This window comes from Mesitornis unicolor, unplaced genomic scaffold (genome assembly GCF_000695765.1).
Source record: "Mesitornis unicolor isolate BGI_N332 unplaced genomic scaffold, ASM69576v1 scaffold18014, whole genome shotgun sequence".
Taxonomy (NCBI): domain Eukaryota; kingdom Metazoa; phylum Chordata; class Aves; order Mesitornithiformes; family Mesitornithidae; genus Mesitornis; species Mesitornis unicolor.
The window spans coordinates 55,273-77,187 of NW_010180958.1; the positions used below are offsets into that span (position 1 = coordinate 55,273).

At 37.5% G+C, this 21,915-nt stretch overlaps 1 protein-coding gene across 1 annotated transcript; it reads right to left on the reverse strand.

Moving 5' to 3' along the window:
* Window positions 1-8,112: 8,112 nt before the first annotated feature.
* On the reverse strand, window positions 8,113-20,963 carry PEX5L (peroxisomal biogenesis factor 5-like; the record flags this gene model as incomplete). The annotated part of the gene is made up of 8 exons (XM_010183271.1): window positions 8,113-8,323; window positions 9,008-9,165; window positions 9,531-9,696; window positions 11,396-11,593; window positions 12,799-12,869; window positions 13,254-13,397; window positions 14,310-14,426; window positions 20,868-20,963. Coding segments are annotated over 8 exons (1,155 nt in total), but the record flags the coding sequence as incomplete, so codon positions are not given.
* Window positions 20,964-21,915: the final 952 nt, after the last annotated feature.

Below are 21,915 nucleotides of genomic sequence, written 5' to 3' on the forward strand. Positions count from 1 at the left end.
TGCAAGCTAAAGGGTCGTGTTTAGACTTGATGCAAGAATTTCCTGTATAAGATTTATGCCTGCTAACTTTTATGGGCTGCTTCTGGAAGGCAGAATTAGATAACTGACAATTTAACACCACCCCTGGTCTCTGTTGCCCCTCACTAAATGGGAAGTAACACCTCTCTGTCCCTCAGGTGTGCTACAAGCATAACATGAATAAGGGAGTTACTGACAGCTGTGGTGAAAGACAAATGCCATAAAAATATGGAAGACAGATAGTGCATGGCTGACAGCTGGTGTGGAGTAGGTGATTATATTTCAAACTTCTTTACTGGTATCCTTCCCAGTGACTTTTTGAGCAGTTTTGTATGTAGGATTTGACACTAAAGCTTTTCTCCTAACCACTCTCTTTGTTTGGCTTCAGGACTGCAGTGCTGTGTTCCTGGTCCATGTTCACTACAGAGCACGTAACTAATGGGCATTCCTCCTGCTTCTTTGTTGGTACATTTGAGTAGCAAGAACTAAACTAACCTTAACATCTCCTGGCAAAACACGTCAATGTCAAGAGCACACATTACTTGCATCCTAAGGGTTGGTGTGTTTTTAGCTTCTGTTCCTTTTTTTCTTTAGTAGAAGTTTCTGGTTAAAGCCATAGGCAGCCAGTTGGCTTTTCTGACAGAGCTTTCCTTCTACAGGCAAACCATGGCTGTGTCTTCTGGGTTTTTGTTTTGGAGCAACCCAAGTGTCCGTTGAGAGTGTTGGCCTTCAGATCCATGCCTGTGTTGTCCTGCTTTGTCAATAATCTACTGTAACGGTCACAGCTGGCTGCTAGCTTTTCTGTCCACAGCAGCGGAGAGGAATTTTATGTCCTTCTCATGTCTGTGCTTATCTTAGTGCCCCGTAGCAGAAGCAAAATGAAAATGTCATTTCTACTCTGTCAGCTCGTTCATCCTATCACATGACAGCTGGAATGGAGAAAGAATACTAGCCAGTTCCCACTATGGTTTACAGGGAGTTGCTTAAGTAACTATTTCTGTCACTGAAAGTAGGGTTTGTTTTTTCAGAAAGGTTGTGTTGTAATATTATTACTTCTGTTTTAATTTTGAGTTGCAGTTGCATGAACCTCAGGAAAAGTTCTGATCTACCTTTTTCCCTTTTTCCTCATATGGAGTGTATGCACAAAATCCTTTAGACCAGACCTCAGCTAGTATAAATTCCAGTTGTAAGTATAATTGATTAACATGTTGAAAGAAATGGTAAAAATAACTCTACCTCAGAGTAATGACAAATTTATGGAAAATGTTTGGTGATGAAAAAAGCCTCTTCTGGACTTAATTTTTAAGCAAAGAAGCATATTCACTTTGTAAATAATAGGGTAGAAGACCTCATTTAAAAAAGTCCTTTATTTCACTTGAAGAAGTAGGTCCCTCCTTTCAGTTCAGGTAATTATAGTCAAGAGCATTTTCAAATTGAAAAGAGATTTTGAAATATTTGAAGCCACAGACAAAGTTTATTCTTAAAACATATTTAAAAATTGAACAGTTATAAATACAGGTAAATAAATACAATTTAATATGTGGAAAAGAACCCAAGGAAGGCATGCTTCCATTACAGTACAAAAATACTACATTAAATGTGGTGCTCTGCAAATAGTTGTCTATGACCTTAATAAATTTACCACATCCAAGATGCACATCGTTCATTTTTGCGGAAATAGGTTATTTTAAAGAGCAGTGCAAGGAAACATCAAATTAAAGCATTAGTAAACTACAGGTCTGTGTTTAATATTATACACAGCTGATAATGCACTAAGTATACAGAGGCAAAGTTACCTGTAGTAAGAAACTAATCTTTTACTTTGTGTGTATTACAGACTCAGATTCTCAATCTGGGTCGATACGAACCTTTGTAAGGGAATGTAAACATTCGGGTGTAGGGCTGAACTCCCACCTCCGCATCCACCGCCCACTTCACTGCAAAGCCTTGCACCTACACTTAACTGTCAACACAAAAAGTTAAGTGAGCGATGTAAGTCTTTGCAGCAGCAGGGCTCTTCAGATGACCCAGGCGAAAGTACCTGCCAACCCTATAATCTCCTCCTCCTTCTATGTTGGCTTAAAAATAAAGCCAAAAAAACGGATGCAAGGTTGCAAAGGTTTTCAAACAGTTAACAGCATATAGAAGCAGCCGCACAGAATGCCTCTCAAAACTATATAGTTTTACTTTACTCTAGATATGTTAAACTCTCATATATAAAATATATTTATAAATGTTTTGATTTTTCTGAATTTACAATAGATTACTGATAGTAAAAAGGCTATTTAAACTTAAATTTTAGCCCATGTCAATGGCATTCTGTAAATGTGGAAGGGGAAAAAAGATCAAAGCACATTAAGTCTTGACCATGCAAGCTTGCTCAATGGGCTGTCACATGTGCAAGCATTTGTAAAGTTACAGCTTATTTTAGGAAACTTTAGATTCCTTCTGTCTCTTTCCCATGTCTAATACCTATTGCTCTGTGGGCTGAGGCTTCGAAACTTTCTGTGGATTCCGTGACATGCTCATGTTTCATTTTGGCTACATTTTTTCAAAGTGTCAGTGTTATCTTCATGTGTGGCACTCATTTTCTCTGAATGATTTCACCAGTCTAAAAATAGTAGAACTATAATGAAGGAATCTGATTTCTAGCATAGGTGAGATTTGAATAGTAGATAATACTGTATTGCATACCAACCATTTTTTTCACAACATGTAGTGCATTTTGTCTATCACTTCTATCAGTGAATACTCGGTATTTTATAAATATTTATTACGTAAATTCACTTTACAGACAGCTAAGCTGACAACAATGGTGACCAGAAATCTGTTTTTCAACTGTGCAGGTTATTCACACGAATATGTCTCATTTTGAAGATGTATGTTTGGGTAAAAGAGATTTACAACCAATTTATGTTTCACTCCAACAGGCAATGATTTAGGCCTCAGGCTTTGCCTCTGGCTGCCAGTATTGTTATCAGTTATTATTTCTGTTGTGGTAGCTTTTGTGTTATGGAGGCCCATGCGCTATGGATGTTCACAAGATCACCTGGCTGATGGTGTTCTCAAGGTTCTCCTTTTCATCTGACAGGCCAAAGTTTTCTAAATTGTCTCATTAGCTCTTCATGCTTAACTTGATGTCCTGAGCTTTCAACTGAGGTGTCTGCAGCTGAAGTCAGGGGATGTAGCAGATACTCATATCCGGTGAAGTTTTAAATCTACATACTTCAGACAAGACAGTCAGACACTGAGCTGCCTTCAGAGCTAGTGGGCAAGTTTGAAAAGCCTGGCCCATGGTAAGTGTAGACAGAGATAATAGTTGTTTCACTGGTTATGGGAATATTTTTCTGTGGTTTGGTGCTATCTGGTTTAGACTTAGAGAAGAAAATGTGGAATCCAAACACCCAGCTTCACTGTGAAAGCAGTGCATGCTTAGGTTTTTTAGTTCTTAAGAGGATACTAAAACGTGTCTGCAAAAGCTGTTACTACAGATGTCTGTCATAAATTAAACACTTTAAACAAACATGAAATCCACAACACAAAGTGTTTTCTAAGGATGGGGTTTAAAAGGGGCTCTGTGTTTGGTCTAACCTGTTCCAAATAACATGAAGAACTCAGTTTTGAGTTTGGCAGATGCAAAGTACTTTTAAAATATCCCACTGAAGATACCAATCAACAGTTTAAAAATACCCTATGTGTGGGCCCTCTGCATGCATTCTGTAAACATATACTCAAGTGGCATTACTGCATGCTTTGTGTTAATATTTCAGTGTAGTTATTTGTTAATGTAGTTGCATGCAATATTTTCATGTGAGGTTTTGTATCATTCGAACCTGCCCCCTAATATTTTTACAAGTGCTGTGATTTATGAGATCATAAGAAAATACCATTAGATACAGATATGTATATGTGTTTACCTAAAGATCAAATCAATTCTTCAAACTGACATAAACCAGTCTATTGCAACAAGGTTTCTAGAGTCATTACAGTTTAAAGAGATCAGCTAGAAATTAGCCTATTGCTTTCATCGCAAAGCCTTTACTCTATAAATAATTGCTTTGATTTCAGTGCCTGTTCAGCATGTGCAGTGGTGTTGGAGGCCAGCCCTTGTCCAATAACTGAATTGATCATGCAAAGTGCTGAGCACTCCTGTGAAGACTACAGACTTCCAGTGTTCAGCAGCATGATGGATCTGACTTAAAGTTCATAAATATTCAGAAAGCTTTGCAGATGAGAGGAGCAGTCACAAACTGGTGTTAGGAAAGCATTTTCTTAATTGCATGAAATATAAAATAGAAGAAAGACTCAAGAACTCATAATCAATTACCTAGCAGTGGTAAATCATGTCTGGAGAAAGAGGGGAGTAACAAGAAGGGGAAATGGGTGGGAGATGATGAAAAACTATTGCAGCACTCTAATTTGGTATCACCCCATAGATGCTGTACCGTTGCTAACCTGAATGTTTCTAACCTGAGTCTCTTCTCTGCTGAAATTGCTAGTATCTATGTAGAACTACTTCCTTACTTAGATCTGAGCAACCTTGTGTTTGTGGGTTGCCTTTCAGTTTGTGTTAGTGGGTACCTCACCCATGCAGTCTGTGAGATAGCAGCACTCCCCTGCTCTCAAGTGGTGCCATCGCATGCAGTGGTTATTTGCCCATTTTCCTTCCTTGCACACCTGGGCCGGTCAGAGATGGCAGGAGGTTTTGACTTTGTCAAGCTCACAGGGAACACTGAGAACAGGACCTGCATATCCTGTCTCTCACTCTTAGGCTTGATCTGCTAGTGTTCAGCAGCTGCCTTATTTATCCTACCTCATGCCTTGTTAGGAGTATGAGTAGATGAATTGCCTTTTCAGGGTGTTAATATGCTGCAGCCTCTTCACATGTTTCCTCTTGCTGTTTCAGGCAAATATACGTGCTTTTCACTGGATATTTAAGAAACAACATCAGGAGGTCAGATCAAAGCTGTATCTAATCCTGTCTTCTGCAGTGACAGTGCTTGGCAGAGGAGGCTAAAGGAGAATGATAATACCCAGGGTATTGAAGTCCCCAGAAGTACCAAGAGCTGCTGAGCCTGACCTGTTAGAGTGAGATGAGCTCAGTCACCAGCCACTCTCCCACACAGACCAGGCCAGAACTGATGTCTAGTATGAGGAGATGTGCCACTGTCCCCTGTAAGTCTGTCTGCTTTAGTCTTTCCTTCATGCAATGTCTTGATCAGTGGTATGTGGTTAAATGGCCATAGGCTATCTAAAACAGGAGATAACAGCTGGGATAATTTCTGAGAGTGTGCACAATCTCTTTGGATAGGCTTTGTAGGCTGTGTCCCGTGCAGCAGAACTGCAGTGCCTGTGATGAACTGGAGACCTGAGTATCCCCTTGAGAGGCAGAGTTTAGTGATTTATCTCTAGGTTTGCACAGACAACTTTCTTCATACCAGTCGCACAGGTGTGGATATGTATCAGCAGATGAATGCAGTTTCAAGCAGTGCATAAATCAAAAGCTACCTACTTTGTTCCTTTTGGGGAGGCTACAGGTTGCATTAGGTTTTCCTAACAGAATTGCTGTGTTACTCATCCATGTGCTAGAGGAGGAGAGGTTTAGTGAACTGCCATATGTCAAATACCCCTTGTCATTCTGATTCTGAGAAGTCAAGCAGTTAAGGTTGTTTGGTTGTTGGGTTTTTTTTTAATTATTTGAGAGGTATAAAAATAAAGCTCCTGAACAGCTAATTCCTCTGCATAAGCACTGGTTATCCTACACCACAGCCCAGAGTATATTCTAGAACTTGTGTGATGGCAGGGCATCAAGCAAAATCTAAGCACATATGCCTTTGCTTTACAGCCTCATCTCAAAGCTGCCTCTCTTTTCTCTTATCACTTTCCAGATTCAACTGCACTGCACCTTCTGCTCTGCCTTATCAATAAAGAGCTGTCATCACACATTGCTGTCAAAGCAAAAGAGCAAACTGTTGTCAGCAGATATGCATACAGCAGCCCACTTAGCTGAAATGACATTCCTAGTCAGTCCTTGATAGCCAATCCTTAGAGAAAGTTGCGGGCATCAGTTATGAAATGCTTGATAGATAAATAGGAGTATATATGTAAAAAATTAATTAATAAAGCACTATTAAAATTCCTGTAGCTGTTTTGGCATCTCTGCTCTATATGAGAGAGAGGGATAAGCCTTTTATTTTTTAATGAGAATTGATTATTTAACAAACTATAGTTGGTGATTAGATGCAGTGATTACACTGCCTTACATGAAATTTTCCTTTAAGTGGTTGCTCAAAATAACAAACAGCTGCAAGAAACTTTAGCTTTGTACTGGTGAAACTGTCCAATGCCCACAGAGCTTGTTTCTCTGTGATCTGTGCAGTTGGATTTTTTTTCTATCCAGCTGGATTTTTCTTTTAATGCTGTTTATAGGAAATGTGGTATTTGTACCATTTTAACACATTCCAATAGCTACCCTGCACATTGAATTCCTGACCACAGATCAACACAGTAGCCATCTAATTATACTTTTTGTGTTTCACTATTTAGGAAAAATCTTTAAAATACCAACAACCAAAAATTACCTCCTTAAAAATTTCTATTCCTGTCTTTGATTGACACTTTCACCTTCAGCTAAATGTGTTTGACTGTAGCCAAATCAATCCATTCATCATGTGGCAGTGTACTGCCTCCATTACTGTTCCCTATTCATCCAATCAGGGAAAATTAAGATGGGGGGTGTGTGTGTGTATGTGTACACACACACATTTTTAAGCAGCTATGAATCCTGATGATATCTAAGGATTTAATTGGCTATCATGGAGGTTACTGAAACTTTTGCTACTGCTTGCCGTAAAAGCAGGATCAAATCTTAGTCTCAATCCTACAAGCATTATATAGACCAATTTTTTCAGGAAAAAATTTCCCTTGAGCATAGTCTGCTGGCATTAACTCCAATGGAGACTTTTCTTTATTTGCAATACAGATCTGTAGCTTATTATGATCCGAAATGACATAATTCATATACAACATGTATGTGCATGCACATGCATGTATGTGTGTAGTACCTGATGGATGCATAATAGAATATTTTTTCTAATAGATATTGCAGTTTATACTGTATTTGCATTTTAAACATAAGAATATTGAAAACCCTCTCATTACATTTCAGGAAATTATATTTGGTCCTTTATGCCAACAAGGCTATCCTGTACATTCTGCTGTTAGTAACTAAAATGAAAGCATAGCACTATTTTACAAAAAGAAAGATTAAAGTGCATAAGTACATAGATAGGTGCAGATCCTGCTGTGAGCTCCTTTGAAGCAGATATACTCTGTTCAACATCAAGGATGGCTGGTTTAAAGAGCAACAATTCTAGTGCAAATTGCCTCGTATGCTGGCAACACTTGGCCTTCCCGTATGTACATGGCCTAATCACAGAGACCTCCATGTACAGTGTTCGGCTTAACATTGCACATGGTTTATGACTCTATGAGCCTGCAGAATTGGGCCCAAATTAATCAGGGTACCTTTGGAAGCAAAAATATTCTTGGCTGCAGAACTAATAAAAATATTCAAAACGAAAGACATCTATTTTACGTGCATCTATTTTCAGAGCTATGTTAAAAATGGACATCGAGAAGAATTTTCAACAAAGAACCCAAAGGATAAGGAATCCCCATTGTAGGGCAAAGTGGTGTCAGCACTGTGTGATGAGCTGCTAAGCAAGTTCCCTGGATGTATTGCTCACCATTCTAATGTGCAATAACAATTATCTAGGTTTGTTCTTAATACATTTTTTTTGTGTAGCTGTGTATGTATAGAGAGATACAGCTTGCATGGGATGAAAATTCTTCAGAAATGGCTATTTCATCTATTTCAGGGCTTTGTCAGATTAACCGCAGCTCATTTCAACCCTTTGAGCTGGAATTTATTTACAATATTTTGTGCTTTTGAACTTTTCCTCTTTGAATAATGTTTGAAAGAATTCTCCTACTGATCTACAGCCATGATCTTTTGGAAAATGTGGTCATTTTGAGATGAGTAATAAAAAGAGTTCTCTGTTTCCTAATACAATTTAGTCAATTAGTGGATACTTTTTATTACGGCTCTAGATTAAAAGCTCTTAACAGAATGTCCAGATCACCCACATTGGCAGCTTGAAATAGTTCTGGCTGGTCCATCATAGACAGAGCAATTCGAAGTGCTGCCCAAATATTGCCTGATAGAGCTGGATGGGGAACCTGTTGTTGATTCCTGCTCTTTCTTTGCAAACTGAGAGCAGTGAGAAAATTGCTGACAGCCTCTCTGTAGGGAAGAAGAAAAAAGAAACAAGCACTGTAATTTGCTCGACAACTGGTGTAAAACTTTCTGAAGTTCTGTGTTAGACTCAAATATATTATTTTATAATACAGTTCATCAGTATCCTTGTTATTCTTGCTTGATTTTCTTTAAACAAGCAGACATAGCTTATAGTAATGCAGAGCTCATTCTATTCATACATCTGGGGATATTGTTGTGAGACCCTGGAATATCACCCTTGATTCTGAAGGATGTACTGAAATTGGTTGTGACAGCATTAGCTACTTGAAGCAGTATACTGGAAGTTTCCCTTCTAAAGACAGGGTCTTATATTTTTTAGAAAAGCGCTTAGGCACAGGACTAAGTTTAAGTGTGAGAACAGTCCCGCTGATTATAATAAGAGTACTTGCACTTAGAGCTAAAAGAATGCTTAAGCAGCTTGCTGAATGAGGGATTTATTTTCTTTTGATAGACATTTAGTTGTTCTGTTATATAGAATTTGTGGATATGATAAAAGTATTTTTGCTTTGTTAGTACTTTGTAAAAAACAATTACAAAATTTTACAATAGCTGCGATTATGTAGCTATATTCTGATTTTCTTTTTTCTTAGATAGTTCCAGATAGAAAATGAATTTTCTCTTGGTAGTTATGATCACTGACTTTTTTGCTTACACGTTTTTGTAACTTACCTGTATGCCCCTAGGTTTATGCAGCTTATCCCTAGATTGTATCTGGACCTAATGAAACCAGGTTGTATTTCTAAAGCACGTGTGTAGGCCTCAACAGCTTCTTCGCTTCGATCCCCATTTGCCAGGGTTGCTCCAAGACGGTTCCATAATGTATAGTCCTGGTGAGAAAATGAGTTTTCTACTGTAGGTGTCAAAAAAGGGACAAGTTTTTGCTTGCAAAGTAAGGAGAACTGCAGAAAATAACAGTATCATATGTTCTCTTAATTGACGTGGAATGTGAGGTTCTGATTCATGATTACAGGCAACTTTGTATAACTAGGACAATTAATCAGCACACAGCTAGAAATTAGAAGTGTATAAATCTGCTCCTAAATGGGACTGTCTTGTAATTAACATTTCCATTTCAGGTATTAAAATTTTAATGGCTGAAATGACATCTCATTAATATTAGCCAGATCAAGAGAGCAGAAAGAAAATGGCCTGTAAAGCTAAATTCTTAAAATTGTAAAAGCAAAAAATGTACCTCTGGCCGAACAGTTAAAGCAGCACTAAATGCATCTATTGCTCTGTTAAATTCTCCATTCAAGTGGAAAAGAACTCCAAGTCCTGTCTGCAAGTCAGGGTCTATCATATCACCATTCTGATGAGCAGCCTCCAGGTACAAATCCTTTACTTCTTCAAGTAGTGAGCTAGACAAGGGTGAAAAATAATTTTAAGTTCCATTCTTCACAAATATTGTAATATTGATTGCATAGTCAGAAATTAAAATCCTTGTAGGGGATGTATTAGAGGTGATGCACTCCCAAAATTTGAAAATAAGCTTCTTCAACTTCATCATGGCAAAGATTTATTTCTGGGTGCTGTTGTAAACTCATGTCTGGAATAAAGAAGTTCACCTATATAATGAAAAGTCCTGTGAGGAGCAGCTGAGGGAACTGTGGTTGTTTAGCCTGGAGAAAAGGAGGCTCAGGGGAGTCCTTATCACTCTCTACAACCACCTGAAAGGCGGTTGTAGCAAGGTGAGTGCTGGTCCCTTCTGCCAAGTAACAAGTCATAGGACAAGAGAAAATGGCCTCCAGAGGAGATTTAGATTGGATATTAGGAAAAATTTAATCACTAAAATAGTTATCAAGAATATGGAACAGGCTGCCCAGGGAAGTCGCTGAGTCACCATACCTGGAGATATTTAAAAGATGTAGATGTGGCGCTTAGGGACATGGTTTAGTGGTGGACTTGGCCGTGCTAGGTTAATGGTTGGACTAGATGATCTTAAAGGTCTTTTCCAATCTAAATGGTTCTATGGTTCTATGAAGTAAAAATGAAGCTATGAACCCATGTGAGATAACATTAAGGCTTATTAAAAGTATTAAAATTAGTTTCTCAAATATACAGAGTGCTTTACTGGCAAAAGTAGTAGTCATCTTAAGAGGAATAGATCAAGTGACTAGCCAAGACACCTGAAGAAAGATGCCAAAATTTAAGACTTCTGTACCCACTGTAGGCTTCATAAAACTTTTGCACTGACAACATTTATGTCAGCGGGATGAGGCCAAAGTAGAATAACGTACTTAGCAATTAAACAGAACCTGCATATTTTATTTTTGCTTATATTAATTATCTTGTCAACCCAGGGCTTGTTAGTGATAAGGGTAAAACATAAGGCCTGTCTTCAAAATGACAAGCAGTGAGATAGCCCTAGCCTTTTAGTTCTATAAATAATGTTTATGCCTTTAATGACTTTATCAAGCATCTCACAATTCAGAGATCATTATTTATTGATCTCATGAAATCAAGATGAAGGGCTGCCAACTCATGATTTTTTTTGTTATTTAAAATGGCTGCCAACTCCCATTACAGTATGGTAGGCTGAAGTCAGATAAAATGACTACATTATCTCTCTGGTTGGAACCAGAATAGCTTTTAAACAAGCAGATGCTACTGCCCAATATTTTCAGTGGACAGAAGCCAAGTCCCACTGCAAAATGGCTGTCATTCCTGGATTTTAGTGGTTTTGGTTGGGATACAGAAAATATGACAAACAGTAGGAAGAACAAACACACAGAGAACAGGATACAGGCCTGGTATGGATTTGGTAGTAGAGAAGAAGAATGAGGATGTGTGATGTAGGAATACAGCAGGCCAGGTCAGAGGAAAGTGATTGGAGTTGAGGGGAAGCATCAGTTTTAGTTGTTGGTCTGTTTGTTTGTTTGTTTTAACTTCCAGGGACGGCATAAGATACAGTCTTCAGTCTCTAAACCAAATGTCCTGTGTTGCCTTCCCACTCCTGGGAACAGGCTGGACTTCTACAGAGTAAGTGGGCACAGCATGCACTATAATTTCTAGTGATGTTGTTTAAATGTCCACCATCAGGATTTACACTGCGTTTACCTTTCATCTGATGTCTTAGACATTCTCCTGGTAAGTGCAGGGGACCCTTTTTTGCTTTTCACTATATACTTGTATTTTGGATTTTGCTTTATCCAGCTTCTTAGAGCTTGATAGGCTTCTTGTTGATGGCCAGTGTTAGTATAACTTACAGCCAGGGCCATCAGAGCTTTCAGGTTGTTTGGCTGGAGTTCCAAGCACCTAGGCAGAAAATGAAAAGATACTGAAGGTTATTTTAGCCAAACACAGCTCTTCAATTCAAAAATAATCTACGTAAAACCAAAATCGATCTCACAAGTAAGATCTACCCAGTAATACTTTTAAAGAAGGGACTTTGTCTTATTTTTCTGATAAATGAATATATATATATACACACACACACACACGTGCATGAACGTTGCTGTGCATACACAGATATGTACATAAATATATGCACCCAAGTTTTGTTTTCATCCTTCTGGTTTTGAGTAAATATAGGTAGATTAATTTTTATAATATCTGACTAGTAAACAAAGAGAAGCTTTATGTAAATTCAAGGGAACAGTTTAATATGGGTTTCAGCTATGCAAAAAGTATTTTGAGGAAAAAATTTCTTCCATCCTTATGTCTGTCATCCTGAATTCTCAGTTTTTCTTTGATAAAGCTGGAGTCAATCAACTTGAGTAGTCTTTCTATGGTTATATACCATTAACTTAAACCAGTATCTAGTTTATTTTGGGAACATCACAGTTGCTTGTTAGAAAACTGCTGGGATAAGCAAACCCTAAATCAGAAAACCCCTTGGACTTCTATCCAGGTAAGTGAATAAATTACATATAAATAAGTTAGAGTATTCTTAGGTGCAATGACTTGATGGTTAACATTGCTAATGCAGTTGAATACAGGGAGGGTCCTTGCTTCAAATGGAAGCATGAAAAACCACTACAGAAAGATAATAATGCTGATATTTTTGAACTGACATTTTACATACAAGCATACTGTCATCTTCACATCTCTATTGACCTAAAAATGTTGTCAGTTTAGTATTCAGCAGCTGAAGGGAGCTTGTTCCAATTAAGAAAACCTCTTCATTAAAGGACAGACTACAGACAATGTGCCAAGTGGCTAGAATATCAAAAAGGCACTGTATTTGCATTATTCCTAATTCATGTTTATCAGGCCATGTAGCTTTTCTTTTGTGCAACTACTTAAATTACTAGATTAAATATTTCATTTATTTAGTGAAACAGAAATCCTAATCACTAGTCATTCCTCTGAAGTCACTGGGAAGATTTCTATATGTATGTCAACGCTTTACTTAGTTAATTAAATGCTTCATGATGCAGATAAGTATGACGTTAAATATTCCTAAGCCTTCATTACCTAATACTCATCAGACCCCTTATTTAGCAGTTATCTTCATCTACCTTTGGAGGGCGACAATGGCTGCCTGCTCATTTTCATTCTCTGCCTGTGTTATGCCCAGGAACTGCCAGGCCTGCAAAAATAATCATCGTTGTGTTACTTCGTTATATATACCCAACTGCAAGCAGAGTTACAACTAATATCACTGTAAAGCAGCAGGGTGAATAAAAACTGCAGATCTGTCCAGCACTAACTACAGATTTTTCTACAGCATGCATACCAATGGTACAAATCAATGCAGTTTTGAATATCTTTGGGCCTGATAATATTTATAATCAATAAACGCAAAGGTATGTTGTCAGTTTATGATTACATGCTGATTTCTTAAATTTGACCTATTTTACATTTTAAATAGTGCTAGAATTTTAGGAAAACTGGTGCAGAACAATTATTCCCTCATTGCATGCTAAAGGGAGTTCCCTTTTCCTTTATCAGTAAAGGGCACATGAGTGAATACCTCTGCATCATTGGGTTCTTGTAGAATAGCAGCCTCCAGGTATAAGATTGTAACTGGCAGGTCACCTTCTTTCATTTTCTTCAGTCCTTCCTCAAAAGCACCGGGCCAGTCTTTGAATGGATTCTCAGTATGGAAATAATAACCCTGGAGAAAAGAGATAATGGACCCATGATGATGCACTGTAGCAAGGCATGGCAAGTCTATAAAGTTAAATGACTGGCTATTTTGCAACTGGATGTAAACATCCTTTGTTCTATGAAAACAGTATGAGCTCCCCCATGAAATGTCAATGACAAAAAGTGTAAAAAAATGAGCATCACTAAACATTAATGGTTCTGCTCTCTTTACTTTTACATTAACTCTGAAGTTATATTTTCTGGTAGTCATTGGGCTTTCATGCTCCAATCAAAGATAATGGCAACAACTCACACTGCCTGCAATAACAGCAGAACTGAACCTAGCATGAGCCCACATCAAGCAGTTGACTCCCTGCAGTGCTTCCGACCTGATGTCTGTTCAGTTAATACCCTGAAAACTTCTATTAACCTTCAAGATACAGAACTGTGTTGCAAGCACCTGAGTTAATGTTAGAATTTCTTTAAATTTTGCCCTTTTCTCTTCCTGCTACTGCAGTGTAAAGGATATATGTTAATATTTGCTACATAATATAAATCAAATTAAAACATACAATGGAGGAAATAAAGAAGAGAGACAGAATCTCTAAAATTTCTATCCTTAACAGTGTTTGAACGTGCCAGCCCAGACTTTTTTATCTGCTGCTCTTCCTTAAGTGGCTATCTTCAGAAATGCCCATAATCCAGCAGTTTGCTTCATGATCCTTTCAGCTGAATTCAGGCAGCATGCAAGTCCTAAATGTATTCTCACTATGGTAGGGTCTTTAAATCTACCCCACTCACAGACTCTTAAAGAGGATGGGCTCTTTTGGGTAAAATTAGCTTCCATGTCCAAAGCATTTTCTTGGGTTCCCTTGAATACCTGAGGCTCATCTCAGAGTTTCACAGGAAGGGTGTACTGTATTAAAAAAATCTGTGTTACCTTCTCAATGGTTGAGATGGTGACTTGCCCTGGTGCTTCCTGGTTCTCTGAAATCCAGTTTCTGCGAGCCATTTCTTCCCATTCTGCTTGCATTTTATCCCAAAACTCTGTGTCTGACTAGAAGAAAAAGAGGAAAAAGGGAAGAAAATTAGAAACAAATCTTTAAAATAAAATTTAGTTTCTTTCTACCAGTGGTCTGAGTTGGCAATTTTGCTAAGCAGTACCAATTCCATTAATAATCATATTGACTGAAATACTGCAGCACAAATTTGGAATTCCATATAGCCAAATTTCATCTCTTATATTGAAATGGATTTCATCAACAGAAAACTCTTTATCTCAGAGGCAGCATATGTTCTGTTTGAAGCAGGATTTGCAGCAGTTTACACTGCATCTTACTGATACTAACAGCAAATTATTATGTAAAATTGGAAGGAAATGAATGCTGCTAGTCCTTGGCCAAAAAAAAAAAAAAGAGAAGAAAAGAAAAACTAAGCATACTTGCTAAAGAATAACAATAGATAAAACAGATTAAAAGAGAACAAGCATCCCCCTTTGGTAGATTCAGCATCATTTTCAGCTGTGTATAAAAGAGTAATGGCAAATCTTAGACAGAGGGTGTTTGCACAAGAGAATTAATACAAATGGGGATTTTTGACATAGTGGATAAATCCTAATATTGCATCATATACTGTGCTGGTGAGAGGAATCTATAAGAGATTATAAAATTGTACAGTAAGATTAACATTCGGCTCAAAGATGAGGGGAAAATGCATATACAAGAGAACCAGAAATAATGAAAAAAAGAATGAGATTTAGGATGTGTAACAACCACAATAAGGGAACTACTGTGAGTACTAGAAAGTGATGCCAAAAACCAGAAATAGGATTAAAAAAGGAAAAAAAGGGAGAATCCAAGTTAAGGTGCTATTTTTTCAGCCTACACACGTTAGTCATAAGCCCTAAAAAGCAGCTCTGTAACAGTCTATATGCTCAGCACTACGAGCCTTTGCAAAGTTCTCCAGTTCCTACAAAGTCAGGGCTAGAGCTTCAGTGAACTAACACTACTGAGGGCACCATTTCTCAGCTTATTTATGTCAAAGAAAACAGCCCAAATAATTCTATCGTGATTTAGACAGAACTATCTGATGGTGAGATGCAAATCAAAATTAACTGAAGGTATTATAAATTAATCCAGATAGTTTTGTCTGAATCGTCATTACAAGGCTGACTACTTACTACTGTTCCACGGCCAGGCATGATTTGCAAAAGAGCTTATTCTGTGACCTCATGACTTGCTACAATCCTCCTTAGGTACTTGGTAAAAGAGAAGCACAGACTATTATCATATCTAGAATGAGTCAGCAATGAAAACATCTGAGAGCAGGTGTGAAGGGTTAGGAGGACTTGCACTGGCTAACAGTAGGTGTGGCTGCTGTAAATCAGAAGGCTTTCTGCAAATGGCAAGGTGCATTCCCTCTCTAGAAATCTAACAAGCATTGCCTTTTGGCTCTTACTGTAGCACGTGCCTCCCAATATCCAGCACTTTCTTTCAGGAGACTTCCAATTGTCTGAGAGATGTGATTATTTGATCTGTGAAGGTACCTGCTATGTTCTTCTGCAGACTAGGAAACAAATGCGAATCATTCACTCCTGGAGAGTTTTCATTCTTTGTAATAGGAGCAAACAGAACTTGACAAATCTGTTACACAGCAACTTCTGAGGTTTCAAAATTTGCTTTCATTCAAAATTTGAAGGAAATAGAGTCTTTTAAATAGTTGTGAGACTGTGCTGCAATGTCCATTTAGGGTTTGAAAAGGCTAGGATAATGAATCAGATCGCTCCCATGTTTATTCATCAGTCATGACCAGAGGCACTTGAATCCCTTAAACTATCCTGTTCAACAGATGTCTCTGTCAACTATTTTACTTTGAATGCAAATCTGCACTGCATTGAAGAAAAAATTACTTGACTGTGTATATTAATTTTTGCTTGTATTTTACTCACAAAAATCCCTTATCAATCAATGGTATAGAAACATATCAAGACACATTTCTGCAGATCATAAGTAAACATATAAGTGGGTTTAGGTATAAGCTCAAATTTTGCTGCTTAATTACATATTTATAATTCACGTAGGAGTTCACTGTGTGCATACTCCACTTAAAAAGCTAATTAATTACTATGCATTCAAGTCGCCATGTTTAGTGTCTATCTATAGTAAGTCAAAGGTGGAGGAAAAATGTAATGGGGAGAAGACCTGCTGTGCTGTGAAGTCTCTCCACTCATCATATGCTACTTGGGCATGGGCCAGGACTCAAATGTTATTTGGCAACTATAAGCAAAGATTTGCTTGTTTGGGCCAAATGAGTTTAAGTCCCAGCTACATCTTTCTAAGCACATCCAGTACGTGGAGTTTCTGAAACTGGTATGGCAAAGCTGCACTGAGCAACTGCATCATGCACAGTTATAAAATGCTGTAATATTGCCATGACAAATAACAATGTCAATAGCAGAGCAGTTTAATGTCTTTGAGGAAGAGGACCATAAATATTACACAGTCTTTGTTAAAGGCTTTTCCAGTTGTCATTAGTAGCAATTTTTTCATTTACTTCAGTGGCAGGAGGGTTAAATTAATACTGAGTGTTTCTGAAAATCTGGCTTTGGATCAAGACTCCTAGATCTAATTTTAACTCTATTTGCTATGTGACTGATGCCAATTCCTTCATTTCAGTGTTCTTGCTCCCTTAATGCTGGCAAGTTACATTGGACCTACCAAAAGTTTTCAGATCAGTCGAACACATTTAACACGTTTTCAGATCACCTGCAACAGTTAAGTGGAATGACAACTGGGAAAAATGTTTGCGCCATCTGGCTACTTCCAAGCAGAATATTCTGCATTTTGTCAAAGAGGCTATTTTTAGTCAGTATTTAAAAATATGCTGGAGCAGTTAAACAAATGGGAGGCAATAGATTTCCAGACTCTTTACTTCACGTGATCCAATGAAGGGGAGTAGAGCAGGGGGTGTACTTTCTGAATATTGCTGGCTAATTTCTAAACTTACCAATTTTCATAACTTTTAGAAAAGAATTTTGCCTGTCCTGTACTGCCAAAATCTAACTTGCAATGTTCCTTCTTGACAAATGCATAAGAAAGAAAGGTTCTGTGGTTGTTCTTTCTTTGAATTACTGATTCAACAACTCTTCAATGTGAAGATACAGTGAGTTAAACTCATGTGCTAAATACATAAGACTTCCTTAGCTGATATCTTCTCAGAACAAAATTGAAATATGCCTTTATAGCAAAGTTTAGAGTAAAAAAATATATATCAAGGCAAAGATTCCCATTGTGATTTGAGAGAGTACCAAATAAAATGCATCTCAATGACTCAAGCTCCTAGATCCCAATTTAAAATGTGGTTTAGGCAGTCTTAGGAACATCCAAAAGGGATTTTGAAATAGTGAGACAGGAATACCACGGATACAGAAAAGATTCTAACCAGTATTCATGGAAACCACAAAGCTGGTGATTCTGGACTGTTTTCCTAGGCTAGAATAAATTAACCCCATCTTCATCTCGCTATTGTCACATAATTTAGCTGTAATATGTTATGATGCTTCATAATGGTGTATTATACAGCAGATGGTGTTGTAAATAAAATGATGCTGAGATGGGCAGCTCAAAATATCTTTTGACTAAGTTCACTGTGACATCTGCAGTTTAATCTCTACATTAGGGCAATGAGGAATAGGAAAATATAAAAATTGCTTTTTTTTCCATCTCTGAGACATTCTCAGTTGGAAGTATTTGCACTTTCTTGGTTTCATTTTTATTTGTTCTAACTCATTACCAATAGGATGGTGAATGATAAAACAACTTTCTGAGCAAAATATAGTTACCGGATGGATCTGAATTCCCATGTTTGTATTTTTTAAAAATTCAAAAGTACCAATTTTTGGTAAAACACAGCTAATTATTAGAAAGATTGCATTAAAACATATTTGGTATGGCACTTGGAAATCATGAAGTCTTTAGGCTATTTGTGCTTCCCTCATGTGGGTAGCAAAGGGATGAGGCAAAAATCAAATCCAGTTTCCAGAGTAACAGCAAAAGTATCTAAGCCTGCAATCACCCAATCACTGCAAGTGAATTTAGACCCTCTCTAGTAAAATAGCTAATTTACTTACCTCTTTATTCTTAAAAGATTCCCCAATGGCATAGACTTCTTTAAACCTTCTTAAGAAAGAATTACCTCACAGATCTTCATTAATCTTAAAGTCTGACATGCTAAAACCATTCCCAAAGCTCTAAAGTGAATACTGGGTGGAGGATAAAGTTTGGTGTCTTCATTTACTGAATTGTTAATTAATTCCTTTCAAAGTAGGCCACAAAGAACCTGAGATTTTCTTCCCTTTCTTGAACAGTTTTCTGACTAATCTTGCCACTTGGAGCTTTCCCAGTTGAAGAATATTACAGAAACATCCAAAGCCTAAAAGATGAATTTTTGAACGGTATCTATTCTCCTCTTAAGAAAGCACTAATCTTTCTGAGATGGGCTGCAATTTATTTCAATCACTTTAGCTTTCTTACCACTTCATTTTAGCTGGGATGAAAATTCAACCTTTTTCATATGCAAATGGAAATAACTGTTCTATAAAGTCTTGAAGAATCCTTTCCTTTCCATTTTAACTACCTGGTCCAAGTTTCTATTTCAAGCAGAAAGAATAACTGAAGACTGCCAGCTATGCAGTTATGGAAACGTTGAATTAGATTCTTTTAAATAGCTATTTTTGAGACTAAATTAAAGCATTTTAAAAACCTGTCTTTGTTGCATCAGAATGACCTTTTAATGTGCAGGGTTATTTTTCCAATGTATTATTCTCCTTACTTTACTCTCTAAAGTAATTCAATAATGTCTTGTAATCTGTTGCTGGTCTCAACTTATTTTTCTTTCTGCTGAATGTCTGGGAACTCCAGCACATCACACATGGTTTCTGACAAATGCAAGAGTACTGACATCATTTGCTTTACCGCTAACCATAACACAGTGACGTTCATCATCAGATTCCCGTGTCACAATCACAGATTACCGCATATGTCCCACCTTAAGGATGAGTCTGCAGTGCAATTAGAAACATCCTTGAGCATTTTAATCAGTGCCAATTTGAAAGCAAGTCTGGAGCAAAAGTGTATGATATGTAACATCAAAAAGCTATTGTGCGTCACCAGCAGCTGTTTATAAAAAATCTATTATCAGGAAAAAACAGCGCACTCAGAAAATATGTGAAAAATACATTCAGTGTATAGTTTATAGAACAGCCAGCTTACTGATTGTGTCCATTTTAGCCTTGTACGCTGAGACAAGGATTTTTTTGTATGCAGTTATATCCTAAGAAACCATGGTAGAAACCATGCAGTCTTACCTTAGCATATCATTAAAAAAACCCTATAAATCAAATTAATTTCTTAAATAAGAAATTCTGTTTCTAGCTAGAAGCCAGCATATGATTTAGGCCTAGTTTGGCTTGTAATCAAGCAGTATTAATCTAGAATAGTTCAAATACCGACACTGGAATTACAATGGTATCAAACTTGAGTTAGAGGAGTATTAAAATATAGACACTAAAGGTTAAATCTGAACCCAAGTATCCCTAAAGTGTTCTAGAGGTTTGGAGACTAATGAGACTGCAGTTCATGCTAAAAATAATCAGTTTTTAGCAATCGGTTTCACAGCCTCATCCTTTCCACCCTAAACTCTCATTTCAGTGGCTGTTAGATCATTCAGCCTTCACTTTTGTCCTCAGTGGGATGCAGCTATGTTGGCTCTTTGTGGCGATGGGATTTTGAAGGGTTACCAACGGAACCCCTGAGAAGATATGATGCTCAACATCAATGCTTGTATCTATTTTTTTGTTGCATTCTGTTAAACAAATTGTGTTACCTTGTATTTAGACAGGATTGGGATTTCAGTTGGGACTAGCAGTATAGGACAACACTCAAGAGACATTTTTCATGTTGGAAAGTAGTAGTGAAATAAACAGAAGTGAATGCGAGAACTATACACATACCTGGACCTTTTCAAAATAAATTGATTTATCAGGAAATCAGAGTACTCCTGTGTTTAAGATTCTGCCATTAATTATAAAAATGCATTGGTGCATTGTTACTGCTATATATAGTGCAGTTTCCCTGCGGAGAATTGGTTTGTGTCTGAGCTTAAATAATGAATTGCATGCATTTAGTTGCTGGGGAAAAAAATGTTTCACTCATACTTTCAGTTTAGAAGTACTTACATTTATGGGGAATTTTTCTTGGCCCACTTGCTATAGCAATACAAAGTCGAGCTTGAAAAGTTGGTTCTGTCTAGTTTTCATTTATAGCTAAGGTTATTTTTTTTTTAAAGAGAAATTGCTATTTTAAATTACTAACTCCAGGAAAGGTATCTTTTCTCTGCTTTAAATAATCCAGTTCCAACTTTCTCCTATACTTGTGCTGCAAGATGAGTAAGAAATCAATAGAACATTAGCTAAAAATGAAAACAGCAAACGAAATAATACCTCAACGGCTGCCTTTGCTCTTTCAAATTCCTCCTCCAAGGAGTGATTTCTGGAGAGAAGAGGCCCTCCCCAGCGCTGCTCCTTAGTTGATCGTGCCTAAAAAAATAAAAGAATAAATCAGAAAGGGATTATATGCTTTCTGTCACATTTCCGAGTTATTTCCTTAATTGCCTAGAGCCCCAAATGGCTTTTTTCTTGAGCAAAACTAGTTGTGTCCCTGCATGAATTTGTCTGACTTCTCTTACACTGTCGCAGAGATCATTTCTCATGGGAAGCAAAGTAATTTATCTTTTCCAGATTTTTCACTCAGGATGTGTGAAAGATGAAGAGGCATCCAAGAAAAGACAATGCAAGAATTGGGCTACAAAGAGGAGAGCTGACTATTTTGTGTAAGACTTCTACCTTAATTGTTCCTTCTCCCGTGTTACGACTGTGGCAACACCTTCCCCCACTGTGTTCCAGGAAGAAAGCACAGTTGGCCTAATCTTGCTAAAGAGAGTTCTGACTGCTAATCCCTTCCCTTGTGTTTGTCAGAGGTTAAAGTCATTAGCTATTTGCCTGACCAGGGTCCCAATTGCATTAATTTGTATGATTATATTTCTGATGACTGTACTTGTAATATTAAATTTCAATGAGCTGTGTCGCTAAAATACCAGTTTTGCTCACTTCAGACTCCTTGGGCTGTGCCTGCAAGTGCTGGAATGTGCACTGCTGGGATGAGACATCCAATCCATTCCTCAGTGTTCATATAATTAATGGTCAAACATGTATGCCTATGTGTGTACACACATGGGTTTTTACGTAGAAAGATGACATTTGTTTGTCAATCTAGCCCTAAAGTTTCTGTTTTGTTCCTGAGTCTTTGGTCTCTGAGGTAGAGATTAATGAGTGAAATGAATATTGAGTTGATGATACATAAATGGGAAAGAACAACACAGCACCATTTCTGTGAGAAGTGCATGGAGGGGTTGGCACTTTGTGCATTCTCCTGTGTTGGCTTCTGGACTTTGCTGTGAGTGTCAGAATCACAGAATCACAGAATCGCTCG